Below are 25,741 nucleotides of genomic sequence, written 5' to 3'. Positions count from 1 at the left end.
ATAGTAAAATGACTAGTAAAATGAGCAAGCTGAAGGTTTGCTCATACTGTGCTAAAACAATTTGGGTGCACAAGTAAGTAAACCTCTTTCCGATTTATTAAAGCTTCTAAAAAACATTCACTGGATCAGTTCACTGCAGCCAATAATCTGGGAGTTTGATATTTAGAGGGACATTAAATCTTTCAGTTCATTAGGAGGCAATTTAACAGGAAGTCCTCCAACTGCTGGGCAGTGTCCGTAGGTACAAAAATGGAAAACATTCTGCATGTAGTCAGAGCTCAATAAATATTAAATGAATAAATGGTCAGTGATTGCAGTGCCTGATGAGTCCACCAACATCTGTTTAATTCATTATTGAAGATTTTGCATTTACAATGAAAATAACAGAAAATGATACTATTATAATTCTGAGAGGGAAGCAAATTTTTTTTAAAAAATGCAATTGAATAAAGAATTGTGTGTCTTTAATTGTGGAACTAAGGAAAGCAGATTTATGAGCAAAAGAACAGAAGGTAGAGGAAAACTGGTGGAGAGAACCATGGGCTGTGGACACTTCTGTTGGATATTTCAGAAGTATTTGGCATTGAGTTTTTGAAAATATATGTTATTATGCAATATTTCAAATATAGAAAGTTGTAAACAGTAGTACAACGAACTTCCATATACTCACCATCTAGTTTCATCAAATAACATTTTGATGACATTATTTTTGTTATGTATTTTTATTATACTACATTTTAAAAATATATGGCTTAAAAAGTATCTTAATTGAGAGCTGGTTAAATAAATCAAAACATATCCATGTACTGGAATATGACGCAGTTATTTCAAAATCATGCATTAAGAGAATTTTCATTTAGATTGGAAATTCTCTATTAGGATACAAAATCACATATATAATAGGATCCAAATTTCATTAAAATATAAATCTATGCAGATATCTGCAAATAAAAAGACAAATGAAATGTATTATAACACTGGTTATTCATCTTTGGGTGGCAGAATTATGGGGTGGTTGTCCTATTTATTTATTCATTCATTTAATTGAAGTATAGTTGACTCACAGCACTGGGTTAATTTCAGGCACACAGCATAGTGAGTCAATTTGTTTTTTGCTGATTATATTCCATTATAGGTTATTACAAGATACTGGGTAAAATTCCCTGGGCTATGCAGTACGTCCTTGTTGGTTATCTCTTTTTGTATTGTTGTTATCTTCCATATGCTTTTCTGAATTTTTCCCAGTTTCTTCAAAATTACTTTATAATTTTGAAAAATGATAATAATTCTTTTCCAAAGCAAAAATAAATACTTTCTTTTTGTGTGTCATTAACCTGATTCTTTCACACAGTGGCTGTGATGAGGGTAGTATTTTGGCTTCCAAATGAAAGTTTAAAAGGGAAGCAAGGGTGCTAGAAAGAGGAGAGATTTCACTGGGTTAACTCAGGGCTGGCCAGGAAAGCATTTCTACTTGTCTGCTTTCTAGTAGGATGACCCCCTCATTTTGGGTAGCTATTTCCACATTTCTCCTTACATCTTGCATGTCACCAGACATCTCTCCTGCCCAGGGACACCGAGCGCAGTACCCAGCCCTACTCCGCCATTGGCTGAGCGAGCGCCACATACTTACTGCGTAGACTGGGTAGAGTTCCTGCGTGTTCAGGTCCCACTCGTTGATATGGGAACCGATCTGAACCCCGGGAAAGCCCAGTTCCTTCACACAGCGCTCCATCTCCTTGACTGCCAGCTCAGGGGCCTGCATGGGCAATGTCCCCAGACCCACAAACCTCCTGGGGTGGCTTGCAGTGGTGGCAGCTAGGTCATTGTTTAGAAACTGGCACAGGTCTAAAGTGTCCTGAGGTTTGGCCTAGTGGAGACAGGTAAGGGAAACCACATCGTTCAAAACCTACTTCTGTAGATAATTACTCTGATCAGCACCTCCTCTGGGCTCAATCATTTGTTACTGTCAATGGCTTTACCTCTTAGAATGCTGAGGCACAGCTGAGATAGGCACTTGGCCACAGGAGACCCAGAGTCAATCATTGCCAAGGCAAAGAAAACTGCTAGCATATTGCTGATTAATTAGAAAACCTGAGGCTATGATCAGAAGGGCTTGGCATCCTACACTAAATATGGGATGAAGACGGGCCACCTCTCTTAACTGCAGACAGGAGCCTGCAGGGCTGCACACCTAGGCACCCCAGCTCCCCCAACAAAGGAGCTGGGCCTGGCGAGTGCTGGACATCAGGGCACCTCCTTGTCATGCCTCCTCATGGAATGCTGGGCTACTCATGGACATCTCCCATTCCTGTCTGTCCTCCTCCCTGTCCTTCCTGTTAACAGTGACCTTAGCAAAATGCTGATGTGAATAAAGTTTGCTTTCTGTTCCCCCAACTCTCCCCTCTTCATTGCTGCCTTTCCTTTCAATAGCACCCTTCCCTGCTACTAGGAGTTTGGCACTCTCCTGCAATCCCAGTTGTCCAGTCAGAATAGTACCCAGTCTGGTAAATTCAGGTATCTTGAGGTCTTAGAGTATTTTTATTTTAAATAGTGAATTTCATCATAGGAACAGATAAGGACTGAATTACTAATACTGGAATTACGAGCACAGATGGAGGAAGTATTTGTGAGCAGGTGGTATTTCCATTGCTCCTTAAATCACAACATGTGAATATTTATTTGGTGGAGCAGATGCTTAGCGCCCTCCCAACTATGTCCAAAAATGTCCTTCCACAGACTTGCAGTCATGCCTGAAACTTTTAGCACGCGAGACTTAATCATTTGGGGAAAGGCATCTAACTGCAGGAATCCTGTTTTGAATTGTATATTTCCATTGAGAGGTAACATATCAGGCCATTATCATCACTTCCACCACCTCAAAATCTTCATCACTTTAGAATAAACTAGTTTGTCAGTTACTGAGCCAGGCACTGCAGGAATGAGTCAGCAGACAGGTATGTTCTGGTGGAGATTAAGGTTGAGTCTGGAACTGTCCAATGGAAATACAGTGCGAGTTCCATAGCAACATGCAACTACTGGCTACCATACTAGAGCATGCACGTCTAGAGCAAGAATGGGAGGAGGAAGACAGGCCTGGGAGGGAACGGTGCAGTGTGAGAAGCTGAGGACCCTGCTAATCTCTAAAGGGGAGGAGAGTTGGGGGGCAACATCAAGACTTGGTCATCTGTCTACTTGCTAGGGAGCTGGACGTGAGCCTTTGCCCACCAAGGAGATGGATTGAGGTGTCACACTCACCCAGTAGCTAAACATGACGGGAACCGTGGACAGGGCTTGCACGGTCACTCCTAGACACAGACACAAAGGCAAAGCTAATGAGAACAAGGGCCCAGGTGCTCCTTCTGCATTTCCCAGGACCGAGGAGCCCAGCAAGTCTCCATCCTGCCTTCCTCCTGCTCTCCCTGTCCCCCTTCTCTCAGGGTCTCTGTCCTGGGCCTCCTCATCCCTCAGCCTCAGTTCTAAGGGGAGGAGTAATGGCTTGACAGAAATGTGCTCACTCGAGAAAGACTAAAAATTCATTTTTCAAGGGTTGTTTCAACCCTTCTTCCTGTGAAGTTTTGCTTAAACAAGACATTTCCCCATCCATTTTTTAAGGGCTTTTCATCTTAGATCATATGTGACTGAGTGTATTTCTCAGTTACTTTCCTGGCCCCTTTAATTCATCTCCTAAGTGAGCCTGGGTGGAGTCCCACTGTCTGGTATGCCCAGAACAAGACCCTGGGTGTGGCTCCAGAATCCAGTGTCCAGGATGCCTAGAATCTCTTATCTTCACACTCCTGGAGTTATCAGGTATCAGGAGCGATGCTGCCAATCCAAGGGTGGCTCCTCTTTCCCTCGTACCCACATCCAACCCACCAGCAAGTCCTGTTAGCTCTACTCCACTTCCTTTCACCCACTCACCTCTCCCATCCCCTGCCACTACCTGGTCCGAGCCACCAGCATTTCCTACATGGACCATGGCAGAAGGCTCTGAGCTGGTCTCCTGCCACCACTCTTGTCCTCTTAAAGTTTGTTCCCCACTTGGAAACCAGAGTAAGTGTCAAAACTTGGATTGAGTCTCTTCCTTGCTCAAAACTTCAAAGGACTTTTCATCACACTTACAGTAGAACTGAAACATGAACTTTGCCTCTAAGGCCCCCCACAATCTCTCCCAGGGCTCTCATTGTGCTTCATTGGCCTCCTGCCAGTTCTTTGCATGGCTGTTCCACCTGCCTGGAATGTTATTTTGGCTCATCACAGGATGGGCTTCTTTTCGCCCTATGGTCACAGTTCAAATGTCACCTCCTCAGAGAGGCCTTCCCTGACTCTGTCCCCTCTCTCTCCCATTGTTCTGTTCCTTTCATTTTCTGATACTTAGTACAGTCTGGTGTTACTGTGTTTTGTTGTTTCTACTGTGCCTTCCCCTACTTGAACGTACACACCTCATGAGCCTATCTGTCCATGTCCTACCCCTAGTGTCCAGAGCAGCGCCTGGCATGTTGAACATACCCAGTAAATGAAAGAATAAATCAGTGTTTAGTGAAAACTAGAGACTACAACTTTTGATTAGAGCATTGTTAAACATCATCACAGGGTATTATTTATGTTCATTGATCAGTATAAAAGAGATTAAGTCCCTTTCAATTGTAGAATCTTTACATCTTACACAAATGCTTTTGCTTACATTACTTTATTTGGTTTCTCCATTTTATAGGTTACCTTTGAGGTCGCATGGCTTGCAAGGGGTGGGATGAGTCTCCTGTCCAGCCCTGCTCCTTCTCTACACTCCAGGGGCCATTTGTCACCTTATTTCTTATTAACATAGCAAATTGCATTATTTGTGTGTTGGTTGATTAGGCTACATGTTCTTTGGTCTCTGGGAATTTGAAAGGGGAGGAAACAAGTCTAATCCAATTAGAGCTTTATTTTTTTTAATATCTATTCAACAGTGTAGCATGAGGTTCCTTGAACTTACCTGTTGAGTAAACTGGGCGGGGGTGGGGGCAGAGGGAAATGAACATTGTAAAAACTAATTCCTAGGCCCTCCTTTGGAAAATCTGATTCAGTGGATGGGGCCTGAAAAAAACTTTTTATAAGCATCCCAGGCAATTCTTATCCTGAGGGAGGCTTGGGAACAAAGCTCCTTCGGGGAAAGTGATGGAATGAGAGAGACAGCTCTAGGATGATCCTAGCTCTACCATTTACTGCTCTGTGGTCCTGAGCAAGTCATTTCACCTCCTTGCACCTCTCAGGTGACAATAGGTACAACTCAGGTGCCTGCCACATAGAGAGGTGATAAAGTAACCCGGGGCTGCCAATTATATTTTTCTTCCTGTGAAGACAGCATGGTATGGCTTGCTGGAATCTTCTGTATTGTGCCTTCATCATTTTATTTTCTTACCTCCGCAGCAGCAATCAGATGCACTTGTTAAGTAAGTCCTAGGGACCAGACTGCCTGGGTTCAAATCCTGGCTTTGCCCCCTACAAGTTGCGTGATCTTGGGCAAATTGCTTAACCTCTGTTCCTCAGTTTATTCATCTGTAAAATGGGCCTGATAATAGATGCCACCTCCTATGGTTGTCATAGGAATTGAGTTAATATGTGTCAGGTGCTGAGCACAGTGCCTGGCACAAAGTAAATGCTCAAGCAAGGGTTAGACATGACTGCTTTCTCATGGGTAGCCATGGAATGAAATGCACAACTAAAACCAGAGGGGATACTCTTGATCTAAACTGCAGTTGTGAGCAATGTTTCTGTCACCAGTCATCCAAGCCTCGTTTCTACTAGTTTTCTCTTTGAGATGTGGGACCTGCTCGTGCTTCACTTTTACTTCATTTACAGTAAAACCTTGGTCTTTGTTATAGTTCTTGGAAGCTTTTTCTCTCTCTAATGCCCCTCCCTCCCCCATTCTAGAACAGGGATGTGTATGATCTACAGAGGGGCTTCAGGCTTTTCACAAAGTTCAGTCTGAATGCAATTTAGATATACTTTTTTAAAAATGGAAGTATAGTCAGTTACAGTGTGTCAATTTCTGGTGTACAGCACAATGTCTCAGTCATGCATATATATGCATATATTCATTTTCATATTCTTTTTCATTAAAGGTTATTAGAAGATACTGAATATAGTTCCCTGTGCTATACAGAAGAAATTTGTTTTTTAAATCTGTTTTTATATATAGTGGCTAACATTTGCAAATCTCAAACTCCCAAATTTATCCCTTCCCGCCCCCTTCCCCTCTAGTAACTATTAAAATTGTTTGCTATGTCTGTGGGTCTGTTTCTGTTTTGTAGTTCCTTAGTGTCCTCTTTCTTTCTTTCTTTTTTAGATTACATTTATGAATGATTGTATGATATTTATCTTTCTCTTTCTGGCTTACTTCACTTAGAATGATGATCTCTACTCAGCCATAAAAAAGAATAAAATAATGCCATTTGCAGCAACATGGATGGACCTAGAGATCGTCAGTTTAGATTTCCTTTTAATTATGAAAGAGATCTATAAAGCAATATCTGGCCTCAAGTATCTATACCAAATTCTAACATGCCAAAGACCGCCTCCTCATTTGGGGCTGATAGGTTAACTCGTTTTGTGCAGACCTTGGAATAAAATTCTTCAGGCATCTCTCTGTGTGTGTCTTTGAACTGCTTCTCCATTTGTCATTGGTTAGGAAGGTGGCAGTTCTCAGGGGCTCTTTTATTTGTGTGTACAAATTGTTTGTGTTCTGGTTTTCAACTTAGACCACTGATGTCAAAATGTAGACCTGACAGTGTTGTGGTAAGGATTCTGCATCACAGTCCCTGGGCAGGGCTCACGCGTGTCCAGAGGGCTGGGATGCTCTTGTTGGAGCATGCATTTCTCGGTGGCACAGCCCACCAGGCAGTAACAAGTGAAAGCACAATGTAGCTGTCATACCATGCTTTAGATTCTTTCAAATTCTTTTAAGTTGTAGGGACTTGTTTAATTCTTAAATACAGGATATGCGAGCTGTTCTTAGAAACTGTTTGTGATTCAGTTAGGAAAATTTCCTAACTCCCTTCTTTCATATTTCTGGATTGATTTTATTGTAGAGTGTTCTGAGATTACACAATTAACTTTTTTGGTAGACTGGTCCCATTTCCACCCCTGATGTGTCAGTGGGGACGTTCTGTGTACTGTGAACTGAAACAAACTACAGAAGACATTGGATCCTGAATCTGACTAAGCAGGCGATTGGCATCCTTAATCTGTGAATTCTGATTTTTACTGTTTTAATTGGCTCTGTAACAAGTAAATACTGTGCATTTGAACTTAAATTTTTTAAGTAATAAAATACCACTTTCATCTTTTTGGTGATATAGAATTCTACTTTAAAACAGGGTATATCTAATTTCAAAAAATTTTGCAACCATACTCTAAAAACATTGTAGTGGAAGGTGCCGTCCCTTCCCCAGTGAAGCTAGAACAGCCTGGTCTGGTGGAGAAGAGGGGATCCGCAGTTGGCATCACCTAAATCACGTAATGTGGACTTTAGAGGCAGACATGGCTCTTACATCAGATGCAAATATTGGTAGAATTTTCCATCGTAAGTACCTGTTTGGTCCATTTCTCTAAGACGGACTTCTGGATTCCAGCAGTTCTCTTTGACCACTCTAAAGACCTTTCCATCCTTTAGCATCTTTGCTTCTCCCTAGGACAGAAAACTCACATCAGTGAAAGATGGCCTAAGCTTACTTAGGTTAATCCTTCCTTGTATGCTTTAGAATGTGGTTCTCCCCAACCTTTTTAGGGGTTTTTACTTAATCCTCGAAGAACTCAACTTTTAGTCCTCATGCCTTAATATTGGCTTGGATTTGAAGGGGTGTGCTCTGTGGGTGTCAGTGGCTGGACACAAAGAGAACAAGGTCATGGTCATGGCCTTTGGGACTGTACAACTGAGATGACCGGTCACCTTGTCAATCTGAACCGCTTTCTAAGACCTGAGAGGCTGGCCCAGCATCTGGAAAACTCTAGGTTCATAACATTCTAGAACTGGAAAGGACCTCTGAGATAGACCATCTTGTCCAATCCTCTTGTTTTATAGAGAAGCAACAGTTGGATAGTGAGAGTAAATATTATGTCTAGCAGAGCAGGACTCATTAATGTCAACACCTGCAGGAGGAGGCAGGCAGTGCAGTGAATCAGTGTAGCAGCACACACAGAATTTGGTGCTGGGCTGCTGACTTCCACCAGGCATCATGCTTGCCTGTGTACACTACCTTTTAATACTCAGTGCAGGGGGTGCAAACTAAATGGCTGTACAAAGTATGGCAGTGGCCTCTAAATTGAGCCTTCTGTTGCTAATTCCTAGAGAAAAGGAAAAAGTTCTGATCCAGGTACCTGAAACCAGACTGTTCAGGTTCAAATCCTTATTCTATCACTTACTGTGTGGCCATGAGCAAGTTAAGCAACATCTCTGAGCCTTAGTTTGCTCTTTTTTTTTTTTTTTTCCAATTTATAAAACAAATATTTATCTAGCACCTCAGGTGGACAAGATACTTTCTCTGACTGATGTAAGGCTTCAAGGATATATAGTCGAGGAAAAAAGAGAAGTTCATAAACTGCTACCAAAAAGTTAGGTCAGAAGCATGGAGATTGGAGAGACTGAGAAAATGAAGAAATTCATGCACAGATTCCCATCCGTGGAGACAAAGGTCAGAATACTTGAGTTGTCTGAGCAGAGGTTCTATAAACCAGGGTTATTATTACCATTATGCTCTTTAGTGATGTTGAATTTGGAACATTTGAATGTCTTCCTTTCTCTGTCACTTAAATTTGAAGTTTCCATGCTGGATGCCTCGGATCTCTTGGAGAATTTGGCAGAACCAGGACAAAGCGTTCTTGTCTTGACCAAACCTATTTGGAGTGACATGTCAGCTGTTGCTTTAGAGAGGAGAGAAGATTCTTGGTTCTTCTGTCACCCTGTCTTCATTGTAGCCTCTTCAGCTCCATGAGGAGGTATCACTTCCAGCGTATCAGCTAGCATATACGGCCCTTGTAAATCGGACTTGGACTTCTTTGGGCCCAGAGAACAGTACAGGTGGGACAGAAGTCAAGTCACATTCGATGATGGCCACTTCCTTTAAATCATTTTGACAGGTGGCACAGATTAGTTCTGACTCATCCCAGCCAGCTTGGTGCTTTCTTCTGCCTTGCGACATCAAATATCTGTGGAGTCTCAGGCTCTGTCCTGCTTGCTGTTCTGTGTAGAAGCTTCTGAGGTTTGTCTCATTTTAAAAATAGGGATAATTAGTATGACTTACTTTAAAAAAATATGACTTACCTTTAAAGAATCTCGTGAGCACAAAATGGGATAAGCTATATAAAGCGCTTAGTTCAGTGTCTGACACATGTTTAGTGTTAGTTATTCTTAGTGTTAGTTTTTAATGATGTGTGGCTAATTAGGGACCGGGCTGTCTCCTGACAGTCCCCTGTTTTGAGGGCATACCACTTCTGGTGGTGCTTCGGGGTCTCAAGATTGCCCTTGGGTCTTGTATGATGACCAAGTGGGCATGTGGTGGTCAAAGGCTTGAGCTCTGCTTGTTGGAGTCCTCTGCCCTCCTCCTCTTCCTCTTAGCTTGATCATGACTTGCACTCAGGCCTTGCCACAGCCTCCTTCTTCATCCTTCTGACCCATGGTCTCCTTCATGAGGAAGGCCAACCACTTTTCACCTTCAAGTGCAGCAGCCTGTTTGTATCGCCCAGGCAGGAGGAAGACCTCAGATCCATGTTTTCATTGCTCACAGACTGAGGAACAGGTCAGCAAGCAAGTGACTTGTGTAACTGTGACAGGTGTCTCTCCCCAACAAGAGCTGAGTCTCTGAGCTCAGGACCTCAGGACTGATTTGCCTCAGTTCTGATTCTTTGCTGACCATGACAGCATCTGAACCACCTTCCTGGGTTGGGGAATCTCCTGCAAGAGTCTTGGCAGAGGCAGGGCCCAGCCTCCCTCTGCTAAAACCCCAATACTTGCTCTCCTTGCCGCAAACTTGGCCCATCAATGCTTGGTTTTGAATCAAAACCAAGTGATGCAGAAAGACAGAAACAGTTGAGTTCATTCTGCCAGTTTTGATTCTGGCTGTGACCATGTGCTCTGTCCATTGGCAGTGGTGCTGGTGGCAGTGTTCTAACCAGGCTGTTCCTGTGGCGTAGCCTTGGCTGTGGCTTCAATCCCCTGGTTTCCCTTTGTTCCTGTACAGTTTATGAGTGTGGTTCCCTTGGCATTTTGTAATTCTCGAGGGTCTTAAAATACTTTCAACAAATCCCTTTTCTGCTTAAACTAACCACTGTTGGTTTCTGTGGTTTGCAAGCGAAAGTCCTGACAGATTGCACAAATAAGATATAGGAACAGTCTTTTTATTTGGCAAAGAAGGGAGTAGAGAGGGGTGATGGCAAAAGAGAACAAGTTGAGAAACAGACTTTCATTCAGTAGATTCGAAGTTTTATTTTTCTTTTGCTCCTTAATTAGAAAGCTTAATTACCATAAAACACCCAATATAGCAGGAGTGCCAAGGAACATGGTCTTTGCATTTCAACAGACCTGGGTTTAAATCTTATTACTTACTAGCAGTATAACTGGCTAAGTTACAGCCCTCTGAGTTTAAACCTCACTTTTTCTAAGTGTAAAATGTGGGTCGTTTTATTTGTCACGCTTGTAGCCACCCAGCATCCTTGGAATACTTCCTCTGTATGAAGACATTTTCACATTATGATTCCCCCTTCCTGAGGCGGAATCCAAAATTCACTTACCCAGCCTCCCTCATAGCGAGGGCACTGGCGTGTGCTCTAGGCTCTGTCAGTCAGGACCCCCCGGGTGTGACTTGGATTTGGAAGCACAGTGAGGAGGCAGGGACCATGCAGAATCCACTTTTTATCAAGAGTGTTGGCTGAGGTGTCAGTCATAGCTGGAGCAGAAGCTGCAATGCTTTGGTTTCCCAGTCTCAGTACCATCAGCATAAGCTTCTTGTCTGTGACCAGAGCAGTCCCCCAGGTACGATTGGGCATTGTATCTATTAGCACAGCCTCTGAGCTTGATCAACCCTCGCAGAAAGTCTTGAGCTGACTTTCTAGTTAACCTAGCTAGAGTGCATTCTGTTGTTTGCAACTGAGAACCCTGAGTGATACAGAAGATTCAATAGTAGAATGTTTGTAGAAAACTTAGTACAGCCCAGAGCGCATGCCCAATGAATTAATGGGCAGATTTTTTTAAACCATATATTATTAATGGAAAAGGAGGAAATTAGGTTTCTCTGGGAGGTGCACAAGTAAGTTTGGGTTTCAGACAGAGCAGAATGTGTTAAAGCAGACATGGATCATTTAGTTCAACTCTTGCATTTACCATTGAGTCCGTAAGATACAGTGGTATAGAGCTTAGCTGATATAGAGTACTTAGTTGGTATAGAACTGGGAAAAGAACTCAGGTTTAAGAAGCCGTTTTCTACCCCACCAGGCTGACATTTGGTAATTGGTGTCTATTTAGTTGGGAAGTGTTAATTACCATGATTTCCTAAGGAGTCCAGTCTTTTGTGGAGATTGCCCTCATGACCTTGCAGGAGAGTCAGACTTACTAAACTTCTCTTTCCATGCCCTTTATGCTGGATCCACGTAAGGCAAATGAATGACAGCAACTGTGGACCTCTTTCTGAGTGAAAATTACCACAGAGAAGCTGTGTCCCCGTGACAGATTCCCAATTCTCATTGTTTTTCAACCAGAATGTTGACAGTTATTGTAGAGAATCAGTTCTTGATTCCTCTCACATTATTTTTAGGAACCCAGGATCCCTCCAAGGATATAAATGTGCCTCAGAAGTCAGCACTTGCTGCTGGGGGAAGGACTGGGGAGTCTCTTAAGGTTCTGTTTTTAATGTTGACCCCAGTATCAACCAAGATCTTAAACTAAACTTATAATCAAGTAACTGGAGTAAGATGCTCTAAATTATTCAACCCCAAAACAAATTGTTTTCTTCTAAAATCTCAAAAGAAAACCAAGTTTTTTTTTTTTTTTTAAGAATTCCCTAACCATTCATGGCCACCCAGATAATTCATTTCAAATATACCTCTAATGTTTTTTAAGTCAAAACAGCATGGTGTAGTGGAAATTATGATCCTGCCGTGGTCAGGGGACCTGGACCCTATGTGTAAACCACTTACCCTCCTAGGGTATCAGGTCCTAATTATAAAATGAGGGCCTAAGTTGTGATAGATAAAGATATAGATATAGATATAGATATAGATATAGATATAGATATAGATATAGATATATAGATACAGATATAGATATACACACAATGGAGTACTACTCAGCCATAAAAAAGAGTAAAATAATGCCATTTCCAGCAATATAGATGGACCTGGAGATCATCATATTAAGTGAAGTAAGCCAGAAAGAAAAAGAAAAGAAAAATACCATATGATATCACTTACATGTGTGAATCTAAAACAAACAAACAAAAAAAGAGGACACAAATGAACTTATTTACAAAACAGAGACAGACTCACAGACACAGAAAACAAACTTATGATTACCAGGCAGGAAGGGGAGTGGGGAAGGATAAATTGGAAGCTTGGGATTTGCAGATACTAACTACTGTATATAAAATAGGTAAACAACAAGGTCCTACTATATAGCACAGTGAATTATATTCAATACCTTGTAATAATGTAGAATGAAAAAGAATATGAAAAGGAATATATATATATACGAATCATTATGCTATATACCAGAAATTACATGGTGTAATCAACTATACTTCAATTTAAAAAAAGAAGAGAAAGATACATCAAAATTCTTGAGTTGAAAAAAAATTAAAATAAAAAAAAATAAAGTGAGAGCCTAAAAAAATTAATGTCTAAGGTCCTTTGCAAGATGTGCCACCAAGATCTCCCTTCAAGAAAGGAGGATGTATTCTCCCAACTTCTGAGAGCGTTGCTGGCAGACAGCTGCCAGCTCTCAGCCCCCATGGGGAGATAGGAAGACTGCCTTAGTTGAAGAGCCAATTCCCTTAAAGTCCTGCCTCCTTTCCAGGACAGTCCACTCCCATGACTGATTGACATGGAGGTGTAAGGGCTTCTCTCCTTGGCCCCTGGCCCCCCAACCTGGGACAACTCTGAAGGTTAGCGTTAGAGCTTCTTTGTAGGGTCAGCTGAGGCCTCCATTGAGATTGCATCACAGCTCAGCATTGTCCCCTTTTCCATCCTGCTTCCTCCTTTTCCCTTCCACTGGTGTCCATTCAAAGAGCACTTCCTAGTTGGACCTTCTGTGTGCTCATCCCTGTCTCAGAGTCTGACTCCCAAAGAACTGCACCTGTGACGCTTCTGATTCTTAAGTTCTAGTTCTGATGGTGTCTGCCAGTAAGTTCAAATATGGCTGGTATTTCAAAGTCTGGTACTGTGTATATCATTAAAAATTTATTTTATTTATTCTTTTATATCGTTTTGTTTTGAAATAAGTATAGATTCATCGTAAGTTTAGAAAGAAGTACGAATAAATCCCATGTACTCTTCACCCCATTTCCCACAATGATAACGTCTTAATAACTAAAACAAAACCAGAAATTGTCATTGGTACAATCCACAAATCTTACTCAGATTTTGCCAGTTTTATATGCACGTGTGTGTGTCTAAAGTTCTATGTGATTGTATTATGTGTAGACTTGTATACCAACTCCGTATTCAAGAGACAGAACTGCTCCATCACCACAGATACCCTCCTTGCTATTCTCTTATAGTCACACCCATCTCCTTCTCTCTCTATATCCTCTGACCCAGTTCCTAACCACTGGCAACCACGAGTCTGTTCTCCATCTCTGTAATTTTGTCAAAAAAAATGTATTTTAAAACTCAGTATTTCATCATCAGATTTCCATTCTCCTTCCCCTGCCCTCAGTGCCCACTCAGGCTCTCCCTCTAGGTCACACAAGCTGCCATGCTGGTTGGGCTTGAGGTGCAAAGGTGGCAGAAATGGTCCAGACGCTGTCGCCAGGAAGCAGCCTCTGTAATCACTCCAACTCTCACATCGAGGTTCTGAAGGACAGCTCCATGGGAGGCTCTGATACAGGCACCTCAGACTCTGTTCACTCGACCAACCCATTGCTTGTCTCTCCCTCACATCTGCTTGTTCCCCTGGCTGGGCTGCTTCTGTCCTTGATGTCGGCATTATCTTTCTCATCGCTCTGAGACCACATCATTTTTTCACTTTCCTCTGCTTGATATGTCACCGTCCCATCCTTTTCCCAACACCATTAATTGTCTCCAGAACAGGACCGGCACTGGTCCACGTCTCTCCATCTCCACAGGCTCCAGCCCTACCCCAGCCTCTCTGCCCTGAACGACTGACTGCTCCAGCCTCCAGCCTGATTTCTTTCTGCTTTCACTCTTGCTTCCCTGCAACCCAGTCTCCTCGGAGCAGCCAGAGTAAACTTTTAAAACCCTAAATCAGATCTTGCCACCTGCCCACTTAACGGGTTCCCATTGCCCTGAAGGTGAAATCCAAACTCCTTCACCTGGCCTAGGACCCTGTGTCGTCTAACCCCTGCCTACCTCCACAACTTCATCACACACCTACACCTTTATAAACAGGCTCTTCATTCACTCTTTTCAGAGAATTCTAATTTATGCCATTTGTTTTCTGGTTGGAGCCTGGTTGATTTAGTTAAATATGTACATAAACATATTAGATAATACTGTGTCCTCTCTAAAGGTGCGTGTATATATAGGTAACATCATAGGAAAAGGTCTGGAAATATACCCACCCAACTGTTAATAGGAATTACCTTTGAGGATGAGGAATGCTGATCCAAGGGCAAGCTTTATCTCCAATAACTTAAATTTTAAAAGGGGAATTTGTTTAGATACTACTTATGTAATGGAAGAATTAACCTTAAAAATAAAAACATGAGATGAAGGCATTGGACTAGATTAATGGCTTTCACTTGATTTTGGCTATGACCCCACATTAAGAAATATATTTCCCACTGTGACCCAGAACATCCATATATATCTATTTATAATACAGATTACAAACTGAGACAAAAGTTTCATGAAACAACATTTACTCTGACCGTGAACAATACATTCTGCCATTTTCTTTTGTAATCTGTTTTATTTTTAAAGGTGTCCTAACCCACTGAATTGATATTATGACTCACTATTGTGTTTCAGCCCACATTCTCAAACACTGGACTAGATGATCCCTAGCGCCAGAATTCTGTGATTTTTTTCATCTTCAGATAAAATGCCCCCTGCCTTGGCCTTTCCACCCTGCTGAATTTACTGTCTCTTTTGCTCAGCACAAAATTATCACCGTCTGTAGTGCTCTTTATTCATTTGAGTGTCTTCCTGGCTCCCCCATGAGAGGGAAATCATTTTGAGAGCAGGACCCTGATGACTGAAGATCACACAGAATAGTATGTGAGAAAATGCTAAGTGTGATGGAAATGGTGTGTGTGTGTGTGTGTGATTTTGGGGGCCTGGACAACCCTCAGTGGATATACTCAATGGTCAGTAGATGCTACTGACCCATGGATTTGAAATAAGCCCTGTGTCCGGCCTCCTTTGGTGCTGCCAAGTGTCCCTGCCACCAGGACTCAATCCTGCCCCCACTCAAACAGCTCTTGGGAGGAGGCCATGCAGACTTTTGTAAATATTCAACTGAATTATAAATATTCAACCAAAGGACAAGTGAACAAAGTTTCACCATGGCAAATAAATACCCCTCCATTCATTCCAAAAGCATTGAGAAACCAAAGGTTAAGAAGAGAACGAAGCAGGACAGACCAGAGAAATGTTTTGGAAAGACTTTTCAGAAAACAGGAATCTCTGTGGTAAATCAGTCATGGGGGACAGAAAAATTTGTTCCCCAAAGGAATATAGGAGAATGAAAAGAAATTCCAATCCCAAAGTACTGGATTTTCTCACTGCTCTTAGCCTCACTTTCATATTTGTATATATTTGCATGTTGTTTTCCAGTGACTGTGATCCCTGACCACAATAATTATGAAAAAATGCCAATTTGGTTCTGTTTTAGTTTGCTTTGTTTTGTTTTTGAAACAGAGGAAAGGAGAGTGCCACAGTTTGGTTTTTTTAGCCTGCCAGTTATATCCAGTTTTGCTGGAAATAATGTGAGTGATTGATTTGACTGGAAATATTTTCTTCTTGGGTTTCTTTTTGTTTTGGGTTTTTTGTTTGTTTGTTTTTGAGATTTGCTGTTACGTTTATGCAGTCTCTTAATACAGAAACAAAATGAAACGAAGGCCACTCAAATCCAGTATCAAGGTTACAAAGTGCAGTCTGAGACATGGAGTGGAAAAAAACAATATAGGCTGCCCATCCCTGCCCATCTCTGGGGCTTCTGAGTAACCTTGTAATCCTCTCTATTCAGATTGTTTTCTCTTTGGGGGAGACTTGAGGCCAGCTTAGATCACGAGGTCCCAGGCTAGAAACTCGCACTGTTCATAGAAGTACATCCCAGTGTCTATCTAAACTGGCACTTAGTGGGCAGTCTTTGATGAAGGTGAGAATGAGCTGCCCGAGAGATTCTGATGTTTAAAACTCTTTAATGGTTCCCCACTGCCTTCAGGATCAAGCACAAAAGCCTAAGCCCGTCCTCCAAGGCCCTGTCTGACGAGACTTCTGCCTACCTCTCTGGCTTCTTCCTACCACTTTGCTCCCCGCACTCTTACCTACCTCTCTCCATTCTCCAGAGAGCAGACAAGGTGGTCTTCTTAAGCCATTAAGACCCTCCAAAGAATTTGCATTGTATTAAGAATAAAATTCGGATTCCTTATTAGCCTGTGCTCCAAGTTCCTTTGTGATCTAGTTTCATTTCCTACCGTCTCCCTCTTTCACTACATCTCAGCCAAAGTGCCCTCCTTTCTGTTCCTTGAACACAGCTCTTCCTCATATGGTGGCCTTTGCAACTGCTGTTCCCTCAGCCAGAGGCACCCTTCCAGGCTTTTCCTCTAAGTCTTAGCTGGCTCCCTGACCAGTGAGCCCAAATGAATCTTCCCAGTCACTCCCTGTGACAAGACTTTTTTCCTTCCATCCTCTAAAGTGATCATATTTGTCTGTCTCCCCCTAAATTTGAGCACCATGAGGACAGGGAGTGTGTTTGTCTTGTTCATCAGAGTTTCCCAGTGTCTAGACTGGTGGGCCTGGCGCAAAATACGTGTCCATAAAATCAGTGAGTCAGTGAATGAATAGAACCAGTGGTTTTCAACCTTGAGTGAGCATCAGAATCGCCTGGAGGCTTGTCAAAACACAGATTGCTGGACTGATCCTCAGAGTTCCTGATTTGATAGGTCTAGGGGGAGGCCCAAGAATGTCATGTCTCCCAAGTGCCGAGGTGAAGCTGAACTTGCTGGGCTGCAGACCACACTTTGAGAAATACTGGTACCAGCCATAGCCAAGCACTTGAGTTCTGGACTTCTGTGTATTTAATATCTCCATTCCTTCGCTCCCTGTCTTTACTTTCTTGTTCCCTTGATTCCTTAGGAATTTATGTCTTCCAGCACCCTGTGTAAAAGCTGTCCTCACCTTCTCACGGTGCATTGCATTACCCCTGCATGTGGGCTTCCCAGACCCCAAGTGCTCCGGGACCTGCCTTAGTTGTGTCTGTGCTCCAACTGGAGGCTCAAGAGGGTTCCCCAAGTTCTTCACGAAGGCACATGATGCCTCTTAAAATAAAGTCAGACCTGACCCCTGTGCAGCCCGAGACTTGCAGCTCACTCTCAGGCCTCATCATTTCCAGAACGCTTTGCCCCAAGCCTTCCTCCTCCTGCTTTTTCCTCTGACCAAACTCAGCCTTTAATAACAGCGGCTTCTCCCCTTTGTCTCTAGTGTTTAATTTCTCAGCTTGTGCTCAAACCTAAACTGTTGTATTTTTTTGGTCAGTCTGAATATACTGTCATAACTGGGGAAAGGACCAGATCACTTCCTTGAGGCAGAGCAAGGCTTAAATTGGTTCTAAGGAAGAAAAAAAAAAAAAAGAGAGAGACATTTCTTAATGACTTCTCAATTTCCAATTCGATTTTCCTAAATGCCGCTCTTTGGTTTATCCACAGTTTTCCTAATAATTTTGAGAAACCTCAGTGTTGCTCCCTTGCCTACTATAAAGTCAGTTGAAGGGCAGAAGAGTTGAGCTCCGAGGAGACCCACCCGTGAGAAGGTCTCAGACCCAGATGTCCATGGGTCTGAGGCCCGCTCAGGCTTTGGGAGAAACTCACCTCTCTGTGGTGTTGGAGCTGCACCCAGCCTCCGTACCCAGTATCTCTGCAGGGGAAGAAGCACAGTTAGACTGGAAGACCAAAGCAGAGAGGACTGCGGTAAAGGGCATCCCTGGGGCAGAGCAGCCTGAGCTCCCTCCTTTCAGGCAACACCCTCCCATTTTCTCCCCGTGCCCATGTATCACTTATTCAACATTTACATTCAAACCAATTAATTTTTCCTGAAACAGATTTCTTCAGGAATAAAGTCCTGTATCATAGAAGTGCTAGTTTTATGTTTTCTCCAGATGCAGGTTGTGATTTTTAAGTGAAGATGAACATTAAAAAATATTTGTTCATGTACTAAAATCCTTTCTGCACCACCGGGAGTACACAGACCATAAGGACACTCTTTAGGAAAGACTATCTTAGAACACTAACCCTTCAAACTGTGGGTGACAGTCCGTGAGTAGATCACGAAATAAATTTAGTGGTTAATGGCCCAGATGTTCTAAAAACATGAAATCATATGTGTCACAGGTGCTGCTGGTGTCCCACCCATATGCCCTCCCTGTAGCACTTCTGTGCACACCAGCCCTCCTTCAGCTACTGGCACATCTTTGCCAAGGGTTTCCCTTTTGCCATTGGAGCCAGTTTGATTAGGAACTTCTAGGAGGGCAGAAGTACCAGGAAATTAGTGATGCCCTCTTCTTGCCCCCCGAAGAACCCATCAACCAATGGCTGGGGGGATTTGTATATAAACTCCACACACTGAATTCCTCCCGCCTCGGGCAGGATGACTCTGCAGTGAAGCACACATTCTACACTCTCATTGGCTGCCTTGCTTTCCCTCATTTCTCTGCTGGTGCTTCCTGGGGTCACTTCCAAAGTAAATGAGTTGCATTTGAATCCCTGTCTCAGGGTCTGCTTCTTGGAAAACCCAAGCTAAGATAATAAAGCAATAGAATGGAATGGAATGGAATGGAATGGAACAGAATAAAATTAGAATAGAATAGAACAGAACAGAACAGAACAAATACATCTGAATGCCTTCCATGTAGTATTAGTTTTATGAAACTCTTTTTTCCATTATATATCTACATGTTTGTACTGACTCACAAATATAAAATATATTTCTTTTTGGGGGTTGTGAATAAAAAATTTTGAAAGACTCTGCCTAAAAACATAGGTATATATGACTCATGTAACTATAGGTCTTAAAATTCAGTTTTGTTCATTTATTTATTCATTCTTCATCAAACCCTCAGGGGGTCCCACCCTGACCAGTCTTTCGAGGGCTGAAAAACAGCTATGTATGGAGCACGGTCTTGGGAGGGTGAGGTTGGGATGGGCAGGTGATTGAAGAGCCTTGTCGTGTGTGGGACATGCTGTGACTGATCGACACCCAAGTCCTCTGGGAGCCTGGAGGAGGGCACTGATGCACAACTTGGGTCAGGTTGTGTCATGAGAGGGTGGTTGAAAAGGTGGCCTGGAGACAGATTGGAGATTTTCTTCCAGTATTCAGCATTTCTGTGCTCCAAAGCAATGGCTCTCAAAGTGTGAGGTGAGAAGGGAGGGTGTGGAGGCCAGAGACAGTGATGTCCAGAGCTCATCAACAGCTCTTGTCAGCCACTGTGGGTGGAGCTGATGAAGCGAAGTATCAGTGCAACTCCTCACTTGTCGTAGTTGGATGAGACCAGGTAACCGCGGTCTGGTTCTTATGTCATGGTGCAGAGAAGTTGTCTTAGTGGAGCCAGGTCTTGGCAGATCCCTCTCACCTCCAGACTGAGAGGGGCGGCCTGGGCCCGCAGGACAGGGTCTTTGTGTGTCCATGACTGGTATGTGCCCCAACAGACTTAAGATTTGCTGAGTTTTTTACCAGTCTTATTCTACCTGGGCATAAGGTCTGTTCTTGAGTTCTAATTCCAAATAATCATGTTAGCCCAGGAAATCTACCTGCCTCCTCCCAAGTGACTTCGGAGCACCTGGCTTAGCAGGCTGGTCACGCAAGGGAACCTGTCAACCAGGGGCCCCAGTTTCTCCTCCCTGCACCCAGTTTCTCCTTTGCCAGCCCTCTCCCACCCCCTTCATGCATTCAGTACCCTGTGCTTTTCCTCTCCCTTCCCCGGGATAAAGTTGCCCAGAGAGGTATGTTGGAGGAAGGGATGGAATATGGCCTCAATCAGTTACACTTTAAACTTAAACTCTCTCTCAAACTGGAAATTTGCCATTGAAATCTTACTTTGATATAAAAGAAAAGGTTTTATTTCCTGCTTTCCTTTCAGCCTTCTTTCTTTCCTTCCTTACTCTTTCTTTCTTACTTTTTCTAATTCCCTATGGAATAGTAACCCATAAATTAGTGGGTTAGAGAAGTATTCCATTTGGGGAAGGACAGAGAGGCAGAGGCAGGCAGAACAGAGGGGTCTTGTCACACACAACAATCCACTTACGAGATATGTTACTTTCCTGGAGTAACTTAACATCTTGAAGTCAGTGTTTTTCTATGTGTAAAAGGAGGCTAACAGCAGTAGCCATTACAGAGGTTTTTATGGGAATTAACTGAAACAATGAAGAGAAAGCTATTGACGCTAGCCAGCAATGATGATGGGGACAGTGGGGACAGTGGTGGTGGAGGCCACGGAGGTGGTGGCAATAGTAGTGATGGTGATGGTGGTGGTAGGGATGCTGGTGGTAATGGCAGTGGTGGAAGCTATGAGATGATAGCGGTGATGGTTGTGGTTGTGAGTTTGGTGGCAGTGGTGGTACCAATAATGGTGATGGTGGTAGTGGCTGGTGGTAATGGCAGAGGGGGTGGCATGGTGGTGACAGCCTATTTCATCCTTAGGTCGTGAAATCAGGCATATCCTGGGATCAGACAGTAAGGAGCGCTGTGAAGGAAGGAGCCCTTTGTTGCTCTGTGTTCCATCCCTCCCCTTTCTTAGAAAGCACTTGGAACTCTTCGGAAGACTTTGTGCTTCCCCTGAGCCTTTGCAAAGAACTAACCTATTTGGGGCAACTTTATTCTGCTCCAGGTCTGAGCTCCACACAGACCCTCAGCTCTCATCCTAGGTTGAACCAAGCCAGGGGGCTGAAATTTATGACCCTGGGAATAGTTTCTGTCAGATCATATGCCAGGAGGTATTTACTGTCTGAAAATGTTTGACATTTTATCTCTCAGTGAGTTGCTCTTCTTAGAATAAACTTTGTTTATACTAAAAAAATAAAATAAAGTTAGAAGAATCTTTGCAAGCCCTACTGTCTGGCACATAGTAGGTGGGCAGTGAAGTCTTGATGATGGGAAAGTCTGTAACCTTATTATCATCCTTGTTATTATGAATAATCTCATTGCAGATCAGCCTGAAACAACTTTCACCATGGTTTCTTGGGCCAGAGTGTGGGTCTTGATTCATCAGAAACAATTTAATTGAATGCCCCCTGAATCTGCTCCCGTTCTATATCAGATAGAGCCCCACCCCCAGGAGCTTAAGTGTAACTCTGACTAAAATAATTATTAGAAAGTGAAAATGGAAACATTTCTCAACTCCCAGTCCTTTGTAATCATTAATCATCAACCCCAGCCTATTGATTCTGCTTTTCTGTTTCTTCACTGCATAAGGAGGTCAAGATTATTGAAGTGTGTCTATTAATATTTAATAAGGAAAGGCAGGTTTGAAAAGAGATACTAGTTCTTCCAAAGGTGCTTCATCTTCTAAAATAAAACCAAGACTGGCTTATTCTTTGCATTCTTTTATTGGAAAGTTGGAAAAAATGGTGAGAAAAGATCAGAGATTGATGTTTTGAAATAATATTTTACCCACCAAGAAATTAACTAAAGACAAAGGAAAATCTGCTTTAGCTATTGAATGATATGAACACCAAGGAATATCTAGTTAACTAATGTCACTGTAATACTCACTTTACTCTGATTGTATAGACTGGAAATAGCGGGAGAGAGAGAAAGATAAGGATCCCGGCACCATTTAGATGTATGTTATTTATCTCACCCCATCCCATTTGAAAACACAGGAACTGTTTTCTGTTAGTTGTTTCAGCACTGATTTGTCTGCACTCAAATGGAAACTTCTACCGCTAACAGATCCCATTGCTTGACCTGCCAGTTGGAAGCCAGGTTTCAGTGACCCCGTGAGGAAATTCTCAGTGGGTTTATGAGAGTGTGGGGAGTTGGGGAGTGTGCTGATGTCCAGGGAGGCGCTGGAGGGCAGAGGGAAGCAGTAAGGGGTGGCACATCCCTTACAGCAGCAGCCTTACAGCGATGTGCTCCTGGACCCGCTCTCAAGGTGGGTGTGGGGGTAGAGCTGTGGGGGAGCCACCACAGCCCCACATAGCTCTGGGTGTCTAGGCTTGTTTCTGAGTCCCAGGGACCTCATTTGTCCAGCAGGGTTAATGATACAAATCCCATTTGCAATTCACAAGATTTTATGTGACTCAACTGACATGTATATATTGCCCTCTGAAAGTATGAGTATTATGATTATTATTACTGTCATCATCATCATCATTTAGTATATCAGTTATCTGCTTGCAGCATGTGAGATTGCTAGATAAAAGCCTGCTTTATGGGTATGAAACGCCCTTCCTGTCTTTTGAAGCATAACTAGAAGATAGGAAGGGTATGGCGGGTCAGGAACCAGTGGAAATTGTGCTTGGGAGGTCTCCGGAGCACCCATTTATGGCTGTAGCCTCCCCAGTGCTCTGTGTCCTGGAGCTTCCCAGGGCAGTTTTAACAATGTCTTCAGGGCCCTGCATAGGGTAGGGCACCTAGAAATTGTCAGCTCTTGGTGACCAGTTCTCTGCTCAGACTGGAGGCAGGCTTCTTTCTGGTGGGATGTAAGTACTGGGAGATGGGGTTGTGACCCAGGATACTGGGTAGAAAGTTTTCTCCCTTCAGCAAAGAAGAGGCACCTTTTTGGGCTGCTTTGGGTGTTCATCACTAACATTGTGAACTGGTGTCTACGGGTTAATAAAATATAAGGACAACAACATTCAGAACAGCAAGTTCTCACGTAGACATGTAGGCTCCTCTTGGAGGGGTTAGTTTGATAGGGTTGGCTCTTATCATAAGCTGTAATAGGAAAGCCTTTCAAGGATGGCTTAGCATTGTTTGTATTTTTTGACCTTCAGTGTTTACTACCCATCTTAACTAAAATACCAATGGACACAGAAACACTTAAGATGAACATTCTTCTAGGAGACAGAAAATAGTTTCATCTACTTGCACCATGAAACAAGAAACCACATTTTAATTACGGTTTGGGTTAATGCAGTTTTCCTCCCTTGAAATAAAAAAGATGAAACATTATCAGTAGGGTAAAAGTACCAGCGAAGGCTGAAGATTGGGTAAAATCTGATACTTAGCCTGAACAAAACTTGAACCAATTTTAAATTTCTTTCCTGTCCCCTACCTTCCTTTTTCAGTACTCATTTAACAGTTCCTAATGACGAAGGGAAATTTTCATCTTTTGAGAAACACAGAGAACAGTCTTTAGAGGCACTCATTGTGCAAAGGCTTCATGTCATTTCTTATAGTTTTTTTTTTTTTTGGATGTTCCTACTCTCTAGTTCATAACAAGGATTTACAGCTTAAAGAACATCAAAAAGGAAAGGTTCAGACAGTGTTCTAAAATAGACTAAAAAAAATTCCACAAAGCTATCATTTGGTGCTTCTAAAACTTATTTTAAACATTTTGGAAGGGAGCTGTTTTAGAAGTCCTGGAAACCTATCACATTCCATTTTTAATAGTCTCTTACTTGAAACTTTAACTTTAAAATCTATAGTTGGCACATATCGCCCCAGCAGCTGAATATATGACTTAAATGGAAGTAAAACTGCTTGACTTACATTGTCCAGAAATTTTAAAGAATCCTTCATTTGAGGAGGGAAAGGAGATTTGAGAGAGCACCTACGTCTTTTATCAATGTCCTTTCAAAATAAATAGGAAGTCAACTTTAAAAACTAGGAAATCAGAGCTACCAAATAGCTTAAAGTCACTTTTAAAGCAAAGAAACTTGACTTCTAATTCCCCAAAGAAGACATAGGTCTATAACAGAGGCACTGACCCTGGAGCAGTTCTAGAAATAATTCAGCAAATTAGTCATCATTACCTTCTTTAGATCTGGCCATTCTTTTGGTAGAATATGACTGTGGATGTCAATTTTCATCTCCACAGGATCAGAGGAGACGCATGTAAGGAAAGAAATTTTGATATCAAGAGGTCTTCAGGAAAACCATGGAGTTCGTTGATTTACTTAGTGCCTTTCTGGCTGCCTTCAGGCACCACTCAGCAGGCCTGCTTAGCTGGTCTAGGTCTGCTGGAACTGCCTTCTTAAAGTCCACAGTTCTGTTTATTTGCCAGCTTGGCTTTGGGTCAACAACTCTTTGGTCATCAGGACTTTGGGTACAAAATTTAAAGAGAAAAAAAAAAAAGGGACTGTCTAAAAGCCCATGAGGTCAAACATACTGCAGGCTGCTTTTGAGTTACAGCAAGTCCAAAACTGACTCATCTCTGTTTTTAAATACTTTTTAATCAAGATATACATAGTTTAAGATCAAATATCAGAAGACTTTTAAAGAAAAATCATAGATTTCTGACTCACCTCTCTTTAGTCTTGATTTCATTCCCCAGAAACAGCCAATTGTAGTGCTTTTGCTTTTTGTATGATAGTTATCTCTAGGTCTTTAAACATACTTAGCAATTGGCTTGTTCATGAGGATTTAGTATGTTGAAAGTTGTGAGGGAAGTTTCATCTTTATTTCTAAATCATAGGAAGAACTCATACTTCATGTATGTTGTCTCCTCCATTGCCTTTTCTTTCACTCGTTCATTCATGCATTTAACAAACTTTTACTATGTGCAGAACTACTATGTGCAGAGAATATAAGGTTAAATAAGAGATAATATGGTTACATACATTGTTATAGATACTTGTACACAGCGTAAGTGTAGGGAGAAGTAGAGAGTGGCTTTTTACACCAAGGGTTGTCAGAGCAGTTTGGGGAGGGCTTCCACTGGGGCATAAAGGGAGGCTCATGGTCATGCTTCTAAAGAGAGCTTGGAACAAAGCAGCCCTTTATTGTTCTGTTTGCCCTTTCCTGTTCTAGGAAAGCTTAGAATATTGGAAAGACCCAAGGGCCCTAGCAAAGCCTTGAACCTGCTTTGGAATGCTTTCTCCAGCTCAATCTTCGCAATGTACAAACTAAGTAGTTAAAGAAAAGCCTTCCTACTAGGCTATTCAACTAGAATCTAGACAAATTTTAACAAATGTTCTTTTCAACTAGATCCTGAGTAAATTTTAACGAACATATGTTTAAATGCTTACCCAGCTTGGAAGAAAATACAGGAAATCCTCAAGATCATTTTTTTTTTTAAGTTCAGTGAGCTAAAACAAATGAGCGAGCCTTCAGCTAACATGGAGGCACATGTCAGTACTCAAAGTAAGTGAAAGCAGCTTTAGAGCACTTCCAAGCATTTTATTCATATCAATTTGTTTATTCCTCATAACAGTCC

At 42.3% G+C, this 25,741-nt stretch overlaps 1 protein-coding gene across 9 annotated transcripts in view; it reads right to left on the bottom strand.

Annotated features, from left to right (window-relative positions):
* ACMSD (aminocarboxymuconate semialdehyde decarboxylase) overlaps nt 1–24,570 on the bottom strand; it is a 59,278-nt gene extending 34,708 nt beyond the window's left edge. For 5 of the 9 annotated variants that reach the window (XR_004319795.1, XR_004319793.1, XR_004319796.1 and 2 more), the window contains exons 1-5: nt 24,339–24,570; nt 18,237–18,282; nt 7,570–7,666; nt 3,256–3,305; nt 1,631–1,867 (exon numbers count right to left, since the gene is read on the bottom strand). Coding sequence is in view for 3 of the 9 variants with exons in the window: in XM_014560960.2 (XP_014416446.2) it covers nt 1,631–1,867; nt 3,256–3,305; nt 7,570–7,654 (372 nt within the window). In the remaining 6 variants the exon portion in view is untranslated. The remainder of the gene's footprint in view (nt 1–1,630; nt 1,868–3,255; nt 3,306–7,569; nt 7,667–18,236; nt 18,283–24,338) is intronic. The other 4 variants (XR_004319797.1, XR_004319798.1, XM_006186785.3 and 1 more) reach the window with 3 other exon arrangements.
* Between the last annotated feature and the right edge of the window lie 1,171 nt (nt 24,571–25,741).

The sequence above is a fragment of the Camelus ferus genome, chromosome 5 (genome assembly GCF_009834535.1).
Source record: "Camelus ferus isolate YT-003-E chromosome 5, BCGSAC_Cfer_1.0, whole genome shotgun sequence".
NCBI lineage: Eukaryota > Metazoa > Chordata > Mammalia > Artiodactyla > Camelidae > Camelus > Camelus ferus.
Note: the sequence above shows the minus strand (reverse complement) of the source record. Positions and strands in the feature narration are given on the sequence as shown.